At 47.6% G+C, this 17,197-nt stretch overlaps 8 protein-coding genes across 8 annotated transcripts; 3 read left to right on the top strand and 5 right to left on the bottom strand.

The window, feature by feature from the left end:
• Positions 1 to 35: 35 nt before the first annotated feature.
• On the bottom strand, positions 36 to 1,112 carry MGYG_03018 (DNA replication complex GINS protein PSF2; the record flags this gene model as incomplete). The annotated part of the gene is made up of 3 exons (XM_003175445.1): positions 36 to 153; positions 206 to 804; positions 999 to 1,112. The coding sequence occupies 3 exons, from the start codon at positions 1,110 to 1,112 to the stop codon at positions 36 to 38; spliced, it is 831 nt and encodes a 276-aa protein (XP_003175493.1).
• Positions 1,113 to 1,412: 300 nt separating this feature from the next.
• MGYG_03017 (hypothetical protein) lies at positions 1,413 to 3,337 on the top strand (the record flags this gene model as incomplete). The annotated part of the gene is made up of 3 exons (XM_003175444.1): positions 1,413 to 2,268; positions 2,339 to 2,476; positions 2,538 to 3,337. 3 exons carry the CDS (start codon positions 1,413 to 1,415, stop codon positions 3,335 to 3,337), a joined length of 1,794 nt encoding a protein of 597 aa, XP_003175492.1.
• A 121-nt stretch (positions 3,338 to 3,458) lies between these two features.
• MGYG_03016 (hypothetical protein) lies at positions 3,459 to 4,277 on the bottom strand (the record flags this gene model as incomplete). Its single annotated transcript, XM_003175443.1, has 3 exons — positions 3,459 to 3,536; positions 3,602 to 3,845; positions 3,925 to 4,277. The coding sequence occupies 3 exons, from the start codon at positions 4,275 to 4,277 to the stop codon at positions 3,459 to 3,461; spliced, it is 675 nt and encodes a 224-aa protein (XP_003175491.1).
• An 873-nt stretch (positions 4,278 to 5,150) lies between these two features.
• Positions 5,151 to 6,754, top strand: MGYG_03015 (adiponectin receptor protein 1; the record flags this gene model as incomplete). The annotated part of the gene is made up of 2 exons (XM_003175442.1): positions 5,151 to 5,336; positions 5,429 to 6,754. 2 exons carry the CDS (start codon positions 5,151 to 5,153, stop codon positions 6,752 to 6,754), a joined length of 1,512 nt encoding a protein of 503 aa, XP_003175490.1.
• A 386-nt stretch (positions 6,755 to 7,140) lies between these two features.
• Positions 7,141 to 9,552, bottom strand: MGYG_03014 (xylhp; the record flags this gene model as incomplete). The annotated part of the gene is made up of 12 exons (XM_003175441.1): positions 7,141 to 7,287; positions 7,357 to 7,483; positions 7,546 to 7,642; positions 7,706 to 7,955; positions 8,012 to 8,067; positions 8,130 to 8,220; positions 8,280 to 8,722; positions 8,795 to 8,840; positions 8,902 to 8,966; positions 9,019 to 9,159; positions 9,223 to 9,367; positions 9,445 to 9,552. 12 exons carry the CDS (start codon positions 9,550 to 9,552, stop codon positions 7,141 to 7,143), a joined length of 1,716 nt encoding a protein of 571 aa, XP_003175489.1.
• A 915-nt stretch (positions 9,553 to 10,467) lies between these two features.
• MGYG_03013 (hypothetical protein) lies at positions 10,468 to 11,613 on the bottom strand (the record flags this gene model as incomplete). Its single annotated transcript, XM_003175440.1, has 1 exon — positions 10,468 to 11,613. The coding sequence occupies one exon, from the start codon at positions 11,611 to 11,613 to the stop codon at positions 10,468 to 10,470; it is 1,146 nt and encodes a 381-aa protein (XP_003175488.1).
• A 571-nt stretch (positions 11,614 to 12,184) lies between these two features.
• On the top strand, positions 12,185 to 12,847 carry MGYG_03012 (hypothetical protein; the record flags this gene model as incomplete). The annotated part of the gene is made up of 1 exon (XM_003175439.1): positions 12,185 to 12,847. One exon carries the CDS (start codon positions 12,185 to 12,187, stop codon positions 12,845 to 12,847), a length of 663 nt encoding a protein of 220 aa, XP_003175487.1.
• An 857-nt stretch (positions 12,848 to 13,704) lies between these two features.
• Positions 13,705 to 16,374, bottom strand: MGYG_03011 (hypothetical protein; the record flags this gene model as incomplete). The annotated part of the gene is made up of 1 exon (XM_003175438.1): positions 13,705 to 16,374. The coding sequence occupies one exon, from the start codon at positions 16,372 to 16,374 to the stop codon at positions 13,705 to 13,707; it is 2,670 nt and encodes an 889-aa protein (XP_003175486.1).
• Positions 16,375 to 17,197: the final 823 nt, after the last annotated feature.

Below are 17,197 nucleotides of genomic sequence, written 5' to 3'. Positions count from 1 at the left end.
TAGAACAGAGAAACGAGATCAGACACCGTGTGGACTTATAATTCCACGTCCATTTCATCCTCATAGTCATTCCGTCCACCAAATTGAATGTCTTCCCCTTCATCCTCCTCTGCCTGTTCTCTCAAGGCTTCCTCCTTCGAAGCACCTAGTTGTCTGTAGGAAACTAGTTAGCACATAGTATCAAAATTAAAAGAGTTGAACATACCTTAATGCTTCAGCTGCACCAGATATAAACCCTCTTGCTTCGCCGATTTCCATGGCACCCACACCTGTCAGAGCTAAGCCATCTCCGCCACCAACGGCAGTGGCATCTACACCTTCCATCAACTGGCGCATTTTGGACATTCGCACTTCTCGAATATCACGTATGCAACGGCGCACCTGGTCGGAGTCCTGGATGTCGTCACTGGCTACGTCAAGAAGCATAGTCGCAAACTCAAGCCAGTGGTAGGGTAGGGCATTCAGATATTCGTTCTGCTCAGCATCCACGGTATTTTGGAGTAAAAATGGCGGCGATGGCGTATATTTATTCCCATCCATATTATATCGAGTCCTGGCAGCTCGGTTATTGCCACGGTTGTGTTGCCTCGACTCTGTATTTCCATCCTGCGCCGGAGCCAACAAAGTTGGGGGAGGGCAGAACTGCTCCGTTCGTATAGTCTCCAGCTCAAGAATCGAGGACAGTGACTCCAGGGTAAGCCATGAAGGAGCTAGTATATTAACACGGCGTTGGCGTTTGAGCAGGAGAGCAAGCCAGAGTGGCAGTCTAGATCGCCGGGGAGGTATCATTGCCTCCGTAGGTCCCTGGCGGGGTTGATTTTCAAGTTAGTGACTGGGTATAGAAATAGGTACAGACAGAAGAGCTGTTTTCACGGGCGCCAGAGCTGAGTGTCTCCAAGTATAGATCCTCTGGCTGCTCCTGAGGTATGTGGTAGTAGGCAGAATTACCTAACTGGTATCGTTGTACCTCTCCGTGTTAGAGTAAGGGTCTAACTCACTCCAAGCAATTCCAGCCCTTCTAGGCGCTGCCGAGGGACCACGGTCACCATTTCCATTTCACAGAGAAAGGCGATTTCAGGGGATGTAATTCCCCTCGGTAGCGGGAAAGCCATTGAGCCGTTTTGTGCTTCTCCTTTTGAACCTGCGCAGGTTATACGGAGTATACATAAAGGCGCTTTTATCGCGTTCCTGCTCTTTGGTTGTCGGACTTTGGGTTTGGGAGGAATGACTAAACATAGTAATTTAGCCCTCTCACGTGTTCACATAGCTCCCGAAAAGCTTAAAGAGAATCAAAACAACCGGATGAGAAGTGCGTTTCAAGAAGCAAGCAACATAGCATATAAGGGCAGTCAAACGTGGCACTTTTTATTGACATTGCAACTAAAATACGGTTCATATTCGTCCTAGTGTACATGAATATAGAAGAGGATGCATTGAACCAACAGACAACAAGCATTACAATATACCACTCCGGTTCATACATTGCAATGGACCGCGTTATCCCCTATGTGTGCACTGCTCTTCTGGCAGCAAGGCTGATGGTCTACTGGCTACACAAAACAAACGCCATCCTCCCAGACCCCTATCTAGACGAGGTATTTCATGTCAGACAGGCACAGGCTTACTGGGACCATCGGTGGCAGCAATGGGATCCGAAAATCACAACACCCCCAGGCTTATATCTTGTCTCATATGCCGTGGCATCGTTTTCGGCCACTCTTTTTGGAAGACCGGTGGAACTCTCGGCCTCTGTACTGAGGTGCATAAATGGTTTGGTGCTGTTTAACGTTCTACAGCTTACACTAAGAAGGTTCTTTTCAATAAGACAGAAACAGATACTGAAAAAGGGGGACATTAGCGTAAGCACTTGGTCTATCAGCCTCAGTGCTTTGAACATATGTCTGTTTCCACCAGTTTTCTTCTTCTCCGGTCTCTATTATACAGATTTGGCTGCCCTCATTATAGTCCTGGAGACTTGCAACGTTGATTTTCCGCGGAGTCCCTCAGCGAATGGCTATGGTGCTGTTAAAGGTTCGCTACGGATGACTTTGAGATACCTTAGCCTCATTATACTTGGATTGGCTGCCCTCGTGTTTCGACAAACAAACATCTTCTGGGTCTCGGTGTTCCTTGGTGGCCTGCAGGTTGCTAACACTCTTCGATCGAGGTCTGTCGAGTGTCAGTCTTCCGATATACAGCGTATTGCCAAAGGTAGCTGGGAATTGAACCAGCTCTACGACCCTCCAGTGGCTGAAGCATATATTGAAGGTAATGCTTGTAAACCCATGACGGGATTAGATGTTAAATAAATAACTCTATGCTAATAAACTGTGTGAAGATTATTTCAAGGTTGGGTTCTCGCTCGCTATTTCTGCGTTAGCGAATTTATTCCCTGTCCTGGTAGCTCTTTTACCCTACCTGTTCCTCCTTGGATGCTTCGGGCTGTTCGTGATAATCAATGGAAGCGTCGTCTTGGGCAAGTACCATCCCAAATATCCACTACTTTCTATCTCTAACCGTGTGTTCACATTTTGCAGGCCACAAGGAGTTTCACAGTGCGGGCTTGCATCTGCCTCAAATGCTATATATCTGGCCATATTTCATGTTCTTTTCCTGGCCAATAATTTTATACCCGTGGGCCTTGGGCTTATGGAACTATATTGGTCAATCCAACCCGAAGAACCTGAGCCAACTAACCAGCAGACTTCCGCGTCTGGGCATCATGCTAAGTGTCTTGGTGCTTATGATCCCGGTTGTTCACCTGAACACGATTGTACACCCCTTCACATTGGCCGATAATCGACACTACGTGTTTTACGTTTTCCGTCTCTTGCTCCGATATCCAATGGTTAAATACGCAGTGATTCCGATTTATTTACTATGCGGATGGACGACTATTGCTGCGTTTAACACGTCTTCGACCAGTATTTCTACGGACCAAATTATATCAACTACTTCTGACGACAAAGGAAGTAAAGAGTCGAACAAAGCTCAAAGCCAGAGTTTCTTTTCCACTGAAATCTCAACGAGGACTAGTTTCGTGCTTATATGGCTGATAGCAACTTCGCTATCCCTCATTACTGCCCCGCTGGTGGAACCGCGATACTTTATAATTCCATGGGTCATCTGGCGACTACACATAACCCCATTGAGCCGCAAGAACAAAGACACGCCTGAAAGCGAGGCCACAGTCCGCTCGCCCATTCTAGAGTTTACCCCACTACTCACAGAAACAGCCTGGTACTTGCTCATAAATTTGGTGACAGGATATATGTTCCTATATAAAGGGTTTGAATGGCCTCAGGAACCAGGAAAAGTTCAGCGGTTTATGTGGTAGGGAGACAAGCTATTTCTTTTGATTTCGAACCGATGTATTCTCGCCTTGAAACTCCTTTATGCATGCATGGGTATATATAGACATATCAAAATAATCATTACACAAGGGCATCAACTTGAAATTATTTGTCTTCTTCGTTTGACTTCCGAGTGATAGGCACATAGACCTTTTCGAATATCTTCTGGATTGGTTTGGCAGCCTGAGAGTGTTATGGTCAGTAGGGGTCGCAAGGATATATATGTAGATCTTTGAAGCAAGACTGACATCAATGAACCGTTCCAAGTCCTGGTCTAGGCTAGCTAGATCCTCTTTTCTCTTTTTGTTTTCCGCAATGAGAGCCTGTTTCTTCTTCAGGAGCTCCTGGCGGGCCTGTTCAAGTTTCTCCCTCTCTGCATGCTCGTGGTTTATTCGGGCAATTGTAAGGTCGTGCTCGTCAGAGTTGGCGTGTTCTGGATGCAAGGCAATGAACTCTTCCACCGGTATCAAGGGCAAAGCCAAGTAGCTATGGCTGTAATGGAGTAATAGTTGTTAGCATATAAATTGGCAGTACTCGCTAAAAGAAAAGAAAGAAAGGAAAAAGTACGCACTCATATGACTCGCACGCAGCTATCTCGCCGTTCAAGTGTCTCTGCTCGTAGTACAAATTCTGAAGGTGTAGATGCAGCCTGTCTATCTCCTGGCGTGCCTCCGCGGTGGCCTGCTTGGTTGATCTGACATTGAGAATCGCCTCACGGTTGAGTCCACGTAGCTGAGCCAGCAGCGAATACACGTGTCTCTGCTGCTTGTACGCATCCTGCAGCGTCTCGTTGGGGTTCGATGAGGGGGTTTGGATCCCTTTCTCCAGCAGGTCGATGAGCTTATGCGCTTCGCTCAGGGTGTCCGAACAGGTTTTCAGGGCAGGGATAAGGGCAGGGTCGGTAACAATCTGCTCGACGGCCATCTTTTGCGACGGTATAACTGCTGTATTATATGCCGGCTTGTCCTCTTTTCCTCGCCGTTCCCCGTTTGCCTTCGTCTTGTCGTTTTGAGTCTGTTTGAAGTGACTTTCGCGCGATATTCACAAGCAAGAAGAAGAAAAGAAAAAGTGAAAGAAATAAAGATTTAAGGCCCTGTATTGAAAGCGGGTGTATTAAATACCGGGTTAACCTTGTGACCGCGCGGTCTCCACACAAAGTCCACCCAAAAGTGAAACACAAATGCCGGAAACTTTGGTAATCCAGATACGCAGCCGCTTGTCGGCAACGAATGAACTTCACGCGCGACGTCACGCAGTTTCTTTTTCTCTCCTTTATTCTCGCAGTCACCGAAGCGTCGACTAAGCAAGTACAAAGCAGCATTGAACGCCCGCAACATCCCTGACTCGCCAGTGAAGGGGGCACGAAGGAGAAGAAAGACCGAACTAACCGCTGCAACCTCGGATGCATGACCTTGCAGGCTTGCAACCTCCACACCTGCCAAGAGCACAATTTGCTGCGCTATTCACACATCTCCACCCCGGGCAGCGTTCCATTCCTCAACGATTTCCCGCGCAGCCCCTCCTCCGTATAAAAACCCCTTACTTGCACCAGGAGGCGTTTCTCTCCATCTTTGCGCAGTGTCCAGTCCGCTCCTTTTCTGGGAATTGAGTGCCAAAAGATGATAATAACGTGATCTCACTCGAGCCATCCTTTGTCACTTCTCAACGAAAAATCGACATTCGAATATAACTACCAACAGGAACCCCCTGGTAAAAAGTCGTACCAACACTGAAGAGAAGACCTCGACATCTATCTGCCCTATTAATAGTAGCAAGGGACTCACACGGCCGCGGGAAATGGCCTGCACCACTCCTTCGATTACGATTGAAAGCCGTACTGGTACTCCCGCTAGTACGGCTTCAGGATATCTCTCACCTGCCAACGAGTTGACTGGCTTATTGAAAGACCGAAGACGAAGACACTCATTTCACACATCTAGACGACTGTCCTGTGATATTGATGAAGATGCAATCTATCTTAAGGTGAGAGAGCGTTCATCGCTTCGCTTTTTTTTTTTTCAGGGGTCCCCATAAAAATTTATTCTGACTTTAGTTTTTTCTCTCGTTCACTTTAGGTCGACTTATTTCTTGCGGAACTAGAAAGACGACTTCAATGGTTGGAAGATTATCGACAGTCGCACATCCTACAAATCGATTCAGGATTAAAGAGAGCTTACGGCGCTCTGGTAGCGGTCCGGGACTCATGCTCTCATGCCTCCGGCGAACTGATGGGAGGCGGACGACGTCGAGCCCGTATTGCCGTGGAGACCCTCGAAAGCCGTTACAATGAAGTACTGGCCACAAAGGAAACTCTTGAACAAAAGGCCCAGGCCAGTATGCGTTTGATGGAAGACTTCCTTTCGCAGCTAGAAGCCCGTGTTCACAGTGTTCGAGACCGGGGCTTGTACGGCGCCATCGACGAAGGTCTCCGGGCAGTTGACTCTAGCATCACACACGCTCGAGTTATGTTTGATGAAGGAATCGAACGTGCAGTTCATGCAAAGATTGCCCTTCGTGAAAGTATCGATAGAGCCATCGCCCTCGCAAAGGAGAACCGCCTTATCCATTACTCAGACCTCCCCCAGCCATGGAGAGTCAACCCTCATATCCGAAAGGGATACCGATTCACAGCATCTAAGATAGAATGTCTCACCTCTGTCTTCTCCTTTTCTAATGAACTGGTCAACATTTGGTCCCACCTCATCGGCCTAATTATTGTTCTTGCCGTGGCGTTTTACTTCTATCCGCTGAGTCCAAATTTCCATCTTAGCACGAAGACAGATGTCACCATTGCGTTCGTCTTCTTCATCGCCGCTTGCAAATGCCTCGTCTGCAGCACACTATGGCATACCATGAACAGCATAGCCAATCAGCCCCTCATGGAACGTTTTGCCTGTGTTGACTACACTGGTATCTCCTTGCTCGTGGCCGCCTCCATCGTCACCACAGAATACACTGCATTCTACTGTGAACCGTATTCTAGATGGATCTATATTTTAATGACCTCCACGTTGGGTATCGCTGGCGTTATCCTTCCTTGGCACCCTCGTTTCAACGGCCCTCACATGGCCTGGGCTCGTGTAGCATTCTACGTCACCCTTGCCCTAACTGGCTTTGCCCCAATTGTCCAGCTTAGCTTAACTCGCGGTTTACAATGGTCTCTTTATTTCTATGCTCCTGTGGTGAAGAGTATACTAGTATACTTCTGCGGAGCTTGCATTTATGCCTCACAGATCCCGGAACGTTGGCACCCCGGATTTTTTGATTATGTTGGCGGCAGCCATAATATCTGGCACGTCGCAGTTTTGGGAGGCATCCTATTTCACTATCTTGCTATGCAGGATCTGTTTGCTGGCGCATTTCTGCGGGCAAAGGGTGAATGTCCCTGTCTTACTTCTTAGAAGAAAGATTTCCTTGCCATCATAGATATCTATCTGCATCTGGTCATCTTTCCCCCTTCCTTTTCTTAGTATATTGTTTCATCTTTGCTCCTTTTTTGTTTCACTGATGAAATGCCTGATGGAGGACAGGCTTATGGTCCTTGCTCACTGGATTTGATAGCAGAACATGTATTACCTCCCATAATAATTTTAATTAGAGACCCTAAGAAGTTCATTTTACCTCATATATGCTTTCCACATTCTGCATGTATATCTCTCTTATAATAATTCAGTATATCTATCTCTTAATGCTCCACTCAAGGCCCGGCTGCCTTTGCGATCTCCAGTAATTTCTCAAGCCAGGGGTACTTCAAGACAACCTGGGCCTAGTGAAATCGCTCTCATGGCTATACAGATTCTTCCGATACCTTCACCTTGACAGCATCTGGATCATTGATAGCAGTCCCGCGGATGCTTGCTTCAATCTGCATAATGCGCTTCTGTTCTTCGTGCGCTTCGGTATCTCCAAAGACACTATCCATCTCCTCCAACGTCTAGCAGGAAATTATTCGGGTTAGCTAATGTCCACAAAGTCCATACAATCATATATCATAAATCCGTACCTTTCCTCTCGTTTCTGGGACAAATAGATATGTGAAAATTAATGCAATAAGACAGAATGCTGCGAAGAAGATATAGGTCCCCCAGCCAATTTTGTCAAGCATTCCGGGAGTTACCAGGCCGATGATGCTGTAAAGTAGAGAAACAGTCAGTGACTAATCAATGCTTAAATTAAGGTGCTATAAACACACAAATTGCACATCCATGTGGTTGATGTAGTAATCGAGATTGCCTTTGAACGAATGGATAGGTGGAAAATTTCAGATGGCAACACCCATCCAATGGGGGCTGATATATTGTTAGCTTCGTGCTCAACCCATACTTTCCCCGGATTATTGGATAGCAACGTACCGAATGAGTAAGAGAAGTTAACATCATAGATATAGATAAACACAACCCCAACCCATCCAGCGGCAGCATGTGCCTTGAAATTGGAGCCATAGGCACCGATTATAGCGCCAACAATAACCAGTGAAATGAAGGTTCCAGCTGCACCACACATGAGAAGCATTCGACGACCTAGTCTATCTATCCAGAATAGAGCTGGGAGAGTGCTAATGCAGTTGATGATTCCATATACACCAGTAGCTAGGAGGGATGACTGGTAAGAAATCAGTAAACAGTTTAAGCTGTTTCATAGGGTAGGTATGTAAGTACCGTATTCCCGTCCAACCCTAATTGCTTGAAAACAGTTGGAGCATAGTAGATCATAGCTGTGAGAACACATCAATATAATGTTTAATTGGCAGGTGGTCGTAAATAAAGAGAAACATACCATTGCATCCCATGAACTGTTGGAAAAACATAATGGAACATCCAATTGCAAGTCGTCTGAACCTGGACCAGGTGCTGAGAAGTGAGTAGTACTGTATGGAATGTTAGCATGAGATGAAATGCTTACGCTTTTATATTGAGAAGAACCTACTTGTGCAGCATGCAACTTAATCCCGGACATGTTTGCAAACTTTTCCTTAGCAAATGTATTTTCAAGAATAACAGATGCTTTGATTTCGAGGAATTCGGTCTCAATTGCTGGGTGACCTATAGGCTTCTGTCGTAGTGTTGCAAGTGAATGGCGTCCCTCTTCTTCACGGTCCTTCATAAACAGCCATCTTGGTGAGTCCGGGAAGAATAGCGTTCCAACTCCTAAAATCAGGGCTGGAAGAATCTGGAAGGCAAGTGGGATTCTCCAGGAGGCGTCTGATTGACCTTCACAGCCATCTGGCCCGACATCTTTGTACGGATCAAAAACAGGCTTCTCGGCAGTTCCGCCTGTGTATGGTATCCCTGGCGCACACCGGGTACCGCCAATGTAATTGGTTCCATAATCGAGCCAGTAGCTTACTAGAATACCAATCGTAATGGATACTATTTGATTGAAAACAGCAATATCAGTATCGAGAATAGTTTCAACAATAAACGTATGGCTTTGATACTTACATTGTTGCAATACAACGAGCCCGCCTCGAATGTCTGGTAGAGATACCTACAACACGATGTCAGAACAATGCATGTTCAAACCCGGTTGGGACTAATATGGGACCTACCTCCGATATATATAAAGGCACCACCATAGTCAATTGTCCGACGGCCAGGCCAGCAACGGCACGACCTTCATAACATCAGTCTCATCCGTATCAATGGCTGTGAGTTGAGGTACTGACCAGCAAAGAGCATTGGGATATTGACGGCTCCGGCCTGAATGGCAGATCCTATAACGAAGACGACAACTGCTGTAATCACACACATTTTCCTGCCTATATAATCCGCAAGAGGGCCATTCACTAAAGATCCAAACCAAGCAGCTGGCGTTCCTTGTCAATACTTTGTTGCTCGAATCACTAAACCTTCGAGTATCTATAACTTACCCAGGAGCAATGTCGAAACAAACCATCCCTTAAATCCGCTATCATTATAGACGCGAGGGAACTTTGCACCAAAGGATTCCATAGTGAGGACTCCCGAAACGACTCCCTGATCATAGCCAAAGAGAAAACCACCGAGAGTTGAAAACTGATATCCGGAGCGGCATCGTGTTAGAAAACAGGTACATATGTGGTATAGGATAAATATGTAGGGAGTATCCTCACGAGTGCGACACCGAAAATGAACGGATTTTTGGCAACATTTCCAAACCAGCTTGTCTTCTTCGCCTGGTTTATAGACTCGGTGGTCTGTTGATCTGTAGCTTCATCCATGGCAAGACTGTAAGAAGTGGGAGCGTGAATGATTAGAATCTGGAGAAAGCTCTGGGGCCCCGGGATATAATATAACTGTGTCAGAGGGGAAAAGAAGGTAAAAAAATTTCTACCGGAGCGTAGAAGTGATTTTTCCTCCTACTCTCACTGCCATATTATGGCCTTCGGCATGGGAAGCTGCCCAAGATCCCCACTTGTTAAATGGAGAACGGGATAGCTGTAGCTGGAAGAGCTCGCCCGAAAGGAGATACTCCGGCATTATCGCCGAAAAGGCATCCTGGCCATACGATTATATAGAATTTAAGGAGCGGCAGAGGCCTAACGCCCCGAAATCAGGGCAAATCTGCACGGGATGGAGATATGTTGCACTCGGTAATGTTGGCTTGGTGGAGATGGATGTCACTCAAGCTTCGTTCTGCAGAGTGGCGATTGGTCGCTCTGTCCTCAAGTCCCCGTAGTTTAATTCGATAGGCACACGAGCAAATCGCATGGAGAATATGATGCAAAGTCGAGAACTATTTATTATCAATTGAAGTTGTTGAACAAGAAGAATTGTGTTCAATTGTTCCGCACTTCTATATGTATATGGCATCGCCTGGTTTATTCTATCAAGAAAGTTGAACATTATAAATGGCCTGCGGTTATGTGGCGTGAACATTTATTAGACAGTGGGACTTCCGAGGCCAAGAGGGTACAGAAGTCAACCTAGCGTGGAGCGCAAGGGAGGCTTGCATTTGTACAAAGGACTGTAGCATTTGAACGGTCTAACCGCCATCGTATTCTCAGGATTGAATTGACCGCACAGGGCCTTGCAATAACGTCCTCGACAATTCTGTTGCCTTTCCAGACGCGGGATTAACTCTGCCGGGTAGACCAGAGACAGAATGGGTGCTAAACATAGTAGGCCCCTTCAGTTTAATTTTTTAATTCGCTTGACTGGTCGAGTGGCGGAGGGACTTCCTCTGAAGACTGGTGCCGGGTTCGCTTTCTGAACCGCCCTTGTAGCCAACATCGATGCATCTTCAGCTTTCTTTGACGGTTGACAATCAATCGGCGATCGAGGTCCATGTTAAGAATTTCAAATCCAGGATCGGGCGAGCTTTGTTCGTCGGCTGCTGTGTCGTCGTTATCCTTTTTTAAATCAGGTATACCTCCCTGGGGGGTCCATCTGCCCCATATATGGGATACCTCCTCCTTCTCAAAAAAATATACTCTTGTGCCATCACCTCTAACATAGAAGTTCTCTCCCATCCAACGTCCTTTTTTGAACCGCACCTGTGCCAGGTCACCCTTTCCATAATCGCGGAATAGGACATAGCCTCCAGGCTTCAAGACCTGGTATATATTTGATACCGCATTATTCCACTCCTCTGGAGCAAGAGCAGAAAAGACGAAAACCATCACGACAACATCCACGGACTCTTTTTGGAGGCCTGGAGGAAGGGAATCCTCGCCTGTTGCGGTAACATCCCAAACATCTGCTCGCATATTCTTCTCATTATAATTTTCACTTTTCCGCATAACCTCCACAGCGGTCTTAGAGTAGTCATAAGCATGGACCATTAGTTGTTCGTTCTCATTATTCGATAGAACGGGGAAAGCTGTGTTGCCAGCGCCGGCTCCAACTTCAAGCACCACCTTTGGGCCTGCATCTGCGGCTGTCACTTCTCCCAGAATCGGAAATTCCTGCTTTAGCCACTTGCGATTTTTGAAGAAGTTCCCTGTATTGTTTTTGTAGAAGAGATTCCACCACTTTGCAGGTTGAGAATTAAACCGCTGGCGGTCAAAGTCGGAAACTGGAGAGGCTCGCTGTCTCGCATATTGTATTTCAGCATATTCATAATATTCTGGGTCGGCCTCTACATGGTCCCAGGCATTGAATTCAAAGACATCATCACCTTCTTCAAGAAACCGTGAGCCAAACTGGAATGGGTCGGTTCGTTTCTGATTGTTGGCGGGGTTGTGAGATCGATGCGCTGGAACGGGAACAGGCTCGACAAGCTGCGCAACTGCCACGTAATCCTTGCAGTCTGCGTATGCTGAGGCAGTTGGTTCTGCCATTTTATCTTTATATGTTTTAAAACCTTTGCGAGAATATGTGTTGGTATAAAGAAGTAAAGGAATTCTGAATCACTTGTTGGCCGACACGAAAAGAAATCTTAAAGATAATTTTAACTTTTTGCGATAAGATTTTGATATCGGAAACGGATTATTAATAGTCCATGATCTTTGGTTCTGCCAATCGGATGCTGCCAAATTCGTGTAACACCCCACCTAAAATCTGAATCTTATTGGCTAATTCCATATTTACCGTAATGGTGAGTAATAAATTACGGGAAATCCCGCTGAGCCGCAAAAACACGTGACTCAGCCTCAGCCCTCCGCAGTTTCTCCCAGGAACAACAACTTCTCACAACTGTCATCTTCTCCTCTCTGCAAGTCGAGATGCCCTATCATCGTCACCGAGGGGCTTAGTTTTCGTGGTGAACCTGCCCTAACCTGGGGTTCGAGGGCATTGCACGTCTCTCCACGCTTTCCAGCCGCTTTGCCTTTAACCAGCGTGCTCTAACCGCTGACGACGCTCGTTACCCGCCTAACTGTACCCACAGCCTTGTGCTGAACATCACTCCAAATGGCCTTCTTCTTCGCCAGCCTATGTTCCTGTTTTCCTTCACGTGGTAGAAATGAGGAGAAAGAACAAGAGTACTCTACAACCCGTCCAGACACCCAGTCGTCGCAGCCCTCACACCCTTCCAATTACAACCGGTATCAACCATTCGTTGATGAAAATGACCCGTACCACTCGAGCCAGCCACTTCCGAGATACACAGCACGCCCTATCAGTATACAGGAAAAGACTCTAGCAATCTCAGGTCGTCGGTCCTTATGCGAACGCGATCACTCGCGAGATGAAAAGAGCGATAACATATACGATCGTCGGTCTCCCAGTAATAATGCCGATAATGCCGTAGAAGATGATTCGTCCGATGCGTCTTCCCAGATTTCTTTCCCTACTAGCATAGGGAATACATCTACTGCTACTGGGGAAACGCCTCCACCTCCGTACTCTTCCTATTGCTCGTCTCGAGCCAACTCCCATCGGTCGATGTCGATATCTATCCCCACTAATTATACTGGAACAACGGAAACAGATGCATCTTCAATAATTACACCTTCTCCTATCGCCTCCCCACCGCCTGTTTTCTGTCGGGACCACACGGGAAGTTCTCGACGTTCGTATGAGAATGCAGGAAACAGAGATGATTCGACTTTGCCCAGCTATGAACGGAGTTAATTACTCCATTTTCCTGCCTTATATTTTGACTTTTTTTCTGTTGGTATGGCTTTCTCGCTTTTTGTCTTTTTAAAACGGCTGGGTAGGATAGGGTGATGGGGGTGGATAATATAGGTGCCCAGGGAAGGAAATATTCAACCTAGTTCCGAACTAGAGATTTGTTTGCTCTTATTAAGATCGAAGAATTTTGATGAGCGCAGAACCCGATTTACTAACTCTTGCTGTTTTATATTGGGATATATATAGAAATGCTGGACATTCTTATTCTCATCCTAAGAAATTCTATTCTGTCAAATGTTCGACAAGGGGCCTACTGATACCACCAGTCCCAGTGTAAAAATCACCAGCAATGCTCCAGAACGTTAATAGATAACTAGATATATATATCAACAAATAGAATACTTCACTAGAAAATAATAAAACATCCGTGGATTTAAAAGAACATGGATGGATAGAATGGTAGGACAAAAGTAACAGGGCTGAAAGGAGGAATTGAGAACACCATATCGCTAAATGCCTACTAGAAGCCCCTAGTTCCCCTTAAACTCGAAAATTTGTTTCCTTTCGCCGAATATAAGAAATAACCCACTTTGCAAGGAGGTGAGAGACAGACACGAAGAGTCATTAAAAACAAGGATAGCAACTTGACGTAACAAATGAAACGGAGAAAGAAAGTGCGGGGCCTTTAGAGAATCGTTGATGGCGCTGACAGTTAGTTGCTGGAAAATTCGAAGAGATGGCTAAGATCAATAAAAGGATAGGGTGTGATCGGGTATGATAGTCGATGATGCCGCGAAGAATTTGTTGTATCACAAGACGTGATGTGAAGTTGAAGTTGAAGATGAAGTGACACGGTGTTAAGCATCGTCACCCAGGATTTCAGTATGTTCTGACCCGCTGCCTGCCGGACCGTTGTCATCATCATCATAAGTGGCAGCATGCTCGGAAGCGCCTGCATGGGCTGGAGGGTGACTATTGGTGGCCCCGTCTAGCTGAGTCAAGGAAGGGGGCGCTTCATCAACGGCCTCCGTCGGTTGTTCAGACATGTGAACAGGCTCCCCGGTGTGGTATAATTGGCTGAAGAACTGCCCAGCATATCCAGCAACTTCGTTTGCAAGGTTGCGTTCGAGAGCAACTTCAAACATCTCCAGGTCGCGTTTCTGTTTCTCATCTCGCCTTGCTCGCTCCTCTTCAAGTCGACGACATGTGCCGTCTTGCTCCTTGGTCACATAACAGTTCGGACAGAGATAGTTCAAATCACAATACGAGCAGGTACACGGTGGATTCTCGTCGACGCAATCTTGGCAAACGTGGACAGAGCAGGAAGTACATTCGCTCAGGACGCTTGTACAACGCTGGCGGTGATCTCCGGCAGCCCGGAATTGAGGGCAGAAGAACGACTGGCAGCCAAGCCATTTACGCGACTGTGGTGCTGCTTCAAAGTAAACAGAGGCGGGTGTGGAAGAACGGGTATGGTTGTTAGATGTCGATGAGGAAGCTGGGTCCGCATTTTGATTATCCGTGGCTTTCATGGCTGCTGTCGCTGGAATTGAAGAGTTTGTTTCATTTGGTAGAGGGTTGTTGCTACTTGAAGCACCACCATGGCTCTGTTCAGGGGGAGCAAGTCTCAGAGGCGCATACGAGGCCGAGGTTGACAAGGCAGGCCTGGCAGGAGAAGTTGCCGAAGCAGCAGACGAGGCAGGCGTCCGACCATCCCCAATGGCAAGTTTTTCAAGTAGAAGGTCTCGATAGCCACATATTCGAAGACGTAACCCCCGTAAATCATGCTCCATGCATAAGGGCTTTGAGCAACTCTTGCAATGAACTTTCCATTGGGGCGAATCAAAACAGTCCTGACACAAATTGCGAGGGCAACTTGAAACTTGACAGCTTGATGGGCCTAAGAGCCAGCGCATCATTTCAGTGTGGCCTTCGGCAAGAGTGTAGTCGGGTTTCTTCGGGTCTCCGTATGCGTACTTTGGAAAATTCTTGCTCCATTCGTTCGATGAGTACTCGGGGTCTTCCCATCCTTGCCCACGCGGAAGCGGAGCAGCTCGTACCCTATCAACCTCACGACCGGCAACTCCAAGTGTTATTCCGCCACCACCAGTGAACATGGGCTCAGTGCAGCACCAATGGAGCTTTAGGTTTGGGTAGACGGGCGAGTTCGCCATTCCATTCTGATTGTTAGCCGCATTAGGACCAATGGCTTGTTGGAAAGGCTCCTGCATCGCACAGGGAGATATGGTTGCTCCTGGAGCCCACCAAAATGCCTCCCCAGCTGATTCACCAACAGGTACTGACTTTCTTCGCGGGTAGGGAGTATCGTATGCACAGCTGTAACAGAGAGTTTTCCGGCATCCAACACAGTGCATCAAGACGCTGCATTGCTCACATCTCTCATGTATTTTTTCGAGACAAGAATCGCATTTTATGTCGTCCACGAATCGTTTATGACTACTGCGAAGGTGGGTTGGGACTGTCTTTCCCTCTCCGTATTTCTGGGCACCAACAGTCCCTAGTGGCTCGCCGGAATGGCCAGTTTCGTCATGCTCCCATAGTCGGCCGTCTCGTTTTGGAGGTTCACTACTGTCTCCGGATGCGCCAATCCAGTTCTTTGACCTCCATAACCGGTCAAATACAACCCAAACCTCAGGGCTGCCTTGTGGCACCCTCATAGCCACATAGCCTCGCCTTCGAAAACAACGTCCAGCGGGAGTGGTACACCAAGCAGTATCAGTCCATATACCGAGTTTATGGCAAAGATTGACGAGTTCATGGGTTGGTTCGGAGTCGGAGTCTCTTCTAAGCAGGGACGAGGTCAAGTATGGGCGTCTCCTGTGGTGGCGGCAACGGTAGGTGTAAAGACTTTTGATAGCAAGACGTTTCACTTTCGACGAAGGGCCGAGTGGGTTTGTGGTGTCTGCATCATACTGGAGCCCAAACATGGTTAAGTAGGGAATGATGTGATATTTGAGAGACACGTTTTTGCAGCCCCGAACAGAGATATGCTCAAGCGTATCCCTACGTGCGCTGAGGACGATCGAAATGAGATTTTGGCCGGATACGGCGGTATTATCCAGGTCTAGACTGCGGAGAGACGGGCTGAAGGGTACGATGACGTGAAGAAGTAGTTGGTCGAGTGCGTAGGGCCGGGACTGGCGCTGGTTTCCCTGCGAGTCTGTAGCTCCAACTAGCGGGCGAACCTGCGTGCTGGAAGGCAAGAGAAGTCGGAATGAGAGATACTGCCATGCTGTCGGGTATGATTTGAGGAAAGATCGGAGGTATGAGGAAGTGTGGTAGAGCTGTAGGATAGATTCGGTTGGGGTCTGTAGGAGGAACGATTCGAGGATAGGCGGATGGGTCGAGAGAACGCGTTCGAAGGTAGAGAGCTGTGAGTGCCTCATCGTCGACGGCTGCCCTCCTTCATCGCCGTCGCTGAATATGAGATCTGGGGGCGTGGCAGCCGGCATCCTTGGGCTCATCGTGTCAGGCGAGGATCCACCAGGACCAAAGATACAGGCCATCCTGGGTTCAGTAGCGCTGGGAGTTCGATCTGCTAGGACGGCTGCGGGAAGACGAGAGGCAGCTGAGCATCATAAGAGGACGGCAGACGGCTGCTGCTGGGCAGAAGTGAGGCGTTCGTTCGTATGGCCCGGATGGTCGCGTTGACGCATCGAAGGCAAGCCGGGGGATTAGGTATTTCTTCCTCCTTTTCCAAGTCGGGCCAGCGAGCCAGTCGGTCAGGTTTAGTCAGTCAGTTCCACCGCAGACTCGGGGATAATTCACATCGCAGTGCAACACTTCCCTAAGCCCCCAGGTCCAGTATAACAAGCCAACAGGTTCCTTTGCGATGGCCTTGCTGTCGTCTCCTTCTTTGAGCTGGCGATGTTTGTTTCGTTCGCTCTGGCGGTCGACTTTTTCTCGCCGCCTCCTAAGAGCAAAGTGTCACGTGGACAGGCAAGAAGCAGCAGAAGAAGCAGAGCAAGAATCCAAAGGCAAACGAAGAAGACTTTTCTTGGGAAGCAACTAAAGGCAGTTTTATATGCTTGGTGTTTTGATAGTCCGTGACAGGGGGGCCATACGGGGTGGCCCTGGTAGTTACCGCGGCGCTTGAGATGTAGTTACTGCTTGCGTGTTAAGAGGATGTGCGGCTGGCCTTAGTTACGGTTGCAGCAACAACTAGCTATAGCGAGCACTCGTTAAGTAGCTATCCGGCCGCGGGAGTGAACAACGCAAGCTCATGGCATGAGACGGCTCCCGCAGTACAGAAGAGAGGCATGCATGTGCTAAAGACGAGAGGAAGTTTGCCCAGGGATGTTTCATTTGGCCAAGTATAAATGTCTAACC

Source organism: Nannizzia gypsea, genomic scaffold (genome assembly GCF_000150975.2).
Source record: "Nannizzia gypsea CBS 118893 supercont1.2 genomic scaffold, whole genome shotgun sequence".
NCBI classification, from domain to species: domain Eukaryota; kingdom Fungi; phylum Ascomycota; class Eurotiomycetes; order Onygenales; family Arthrodermataceae; genus Nannizzia; species Nannizzia gypsea.
Note: the sequence above shows the minus strand (reverse complement) of the source record. Positions and strands in the feature narration are given on the sequence as shown.